Source organism: Austrofundulus limnaeus, unplaced genomic scaffold (genome assembly GCF_001266775.1).
Source record: "Austrofundulus limnaeus strain Quisiro unplaced genomic scaffold, Austrofundulus_limnaeus-1.0 Scaffold568, whole genome shotgun sequence".
Classification (NCBI taxonomy): Eukaryota; Metazoa; Chordata; class Actinopteri; order Cyprinodontiformes; family Rivulidae; genus Austrofundulus; species Austrofundulus limnaeus.
In genome coordinates this window covers 70,438-71,982 of record NW_013952970.1, presented here as the reverse complement: position 1 = coordinate 71,982, position 1,545 = coordinate 70,438, and the positions used below count along the sequence as shown (strand labels likewise).

General features: G+C 38.4%; 1 protein-coding gene across 1 annotated transcript in view; it reads left to right on the top strand.

Moving 5' to 3' along the window:
- Positions 1-177: 177 nt before the first annotated feature.
- The window catches only part of LOC106530858 (DNA topoisomerase II beta), a gene marked incomplete at its 3' end in the record, with an annotated part of 50,555 nt that continues 49,187 nt past the window's right edge, over positions 178-1,545 (top strand). Inside the window, 1 exon segment of the mRNA XM_014026567.1 lies at positions 178-668. Coding sequence (XP_013882021.1) covers positions 627-668 — 42 coding nt within the window.

The window sequence follows — 1,545 nt, the reverse complement described above, 5'->3', positions numbered from 1 at the left end:
GATGGATGGATGGATGGATATTTTTCATATATATTTTTATTTAATCAGTTGGGGATTTGCTGCCATCTTGTGTTGAAAGAACGAGCAGAGGCCACCAAAAGCCGAGTGCTCCTATTGGTTAAAATACCGGCGCGTTTAGAAAGAAGACATCTGATTGGTCGGTTTGCTCACGACAAGATTCGCTGTCCATCTTGCAGATGGCGGAGCCGGGGCGCTGCTAGCAAATATTAATTTTTGTTTCTGAATAAGAAACATTTCAATTGTAGCCTTTCACCTAAGCTAATATTTTATTTTCTATCAGATTCTTCTGACAACGTAAAGGTGATTAATGCGCTTGTTTTGTACAGTATTTATTAATTTTTTAGCAGAAAGCCCGGTTAGCATCTTTGTTGAAAGTTTAGGCCTACGACGCCGCCGCACGTCGATTTTAACAATAGCTGCCAGAAGCTAGCGTCGTTTCTCTCCAACAACTCCCAGAACTTCTCTCCAAGTAAGATTATGGACGATAAACAGGTTTTCATCTGTTTTAGTAAGTGAGTCTGTAGGAATGGTGGTGGACGTGTGATTTTTGCTACAACTGAAGACATTTTGGAGCCACATAAACAAACTGAAGATCACAAAGGAAGATGTCTAACGGAGCTGCAGGAAACGGAGGGATTTCCTGGATGGTGAGTTAAAAACCTGGAGGCTGACATATTTACCTGAGAGTACTGTTGTAATATACATGAGAGTACTGTAGTAATATACATGAGAGTACAGTAGTAATATACATGAGAGTACTGTAGTAATATACCTGAGTACTGTAGTGATATACATGAGTACTGTAGTGATATACATGAGTACTGTAGTGATATACCTGAGTACTGTAGTGATATACCTGAGTACTGTAGTAATATACATGAGAGTACAGTAGTAATATACATGAGAGTACTGTGATATACATGGGAGTACTGTGATATACATGAGAGTACTGTGATATACATGGGAGTACTGTGATATACATGGGAGTACTGTGATATACATGAGAGTACTGTGATATACCTGAGAGTACTGTGATATGCATGAGAGTACTGTGATATACATGAGAGTACTGTGATATACATGAGAGTACTGTGATATACATGGGAGTACTGTGATATGCATGAGAGTACTGTGATATACATGAGAGTACTGTGATGTACATGAGAGTACTGTAGTGATATGCATGAGAGTACTGTAGTGATATACATGAGTACTGTAGTGATATGCATGAGAGTACTGTAGTGATATACCTGAGTACTGTAGTGATATACATGAGTACTGTAGTGATATACATGAGTACTGTAGTGATATGCATGAGAGTACTGTAGTGATATACATGAGTACTGTAGTGATATACCTGAGCACTGTAGTGATATACCTGAGAGTACTGTAGTGATATACCTGAGAGTACTGTAGTGATATACATGAGTACTGTAGTGATATACATGAGTACTGTAGTGATATACATGAGTACTGTAGTGATATGCATGAGAGTACTGTAGTGATATACATGAGTACTGTAGT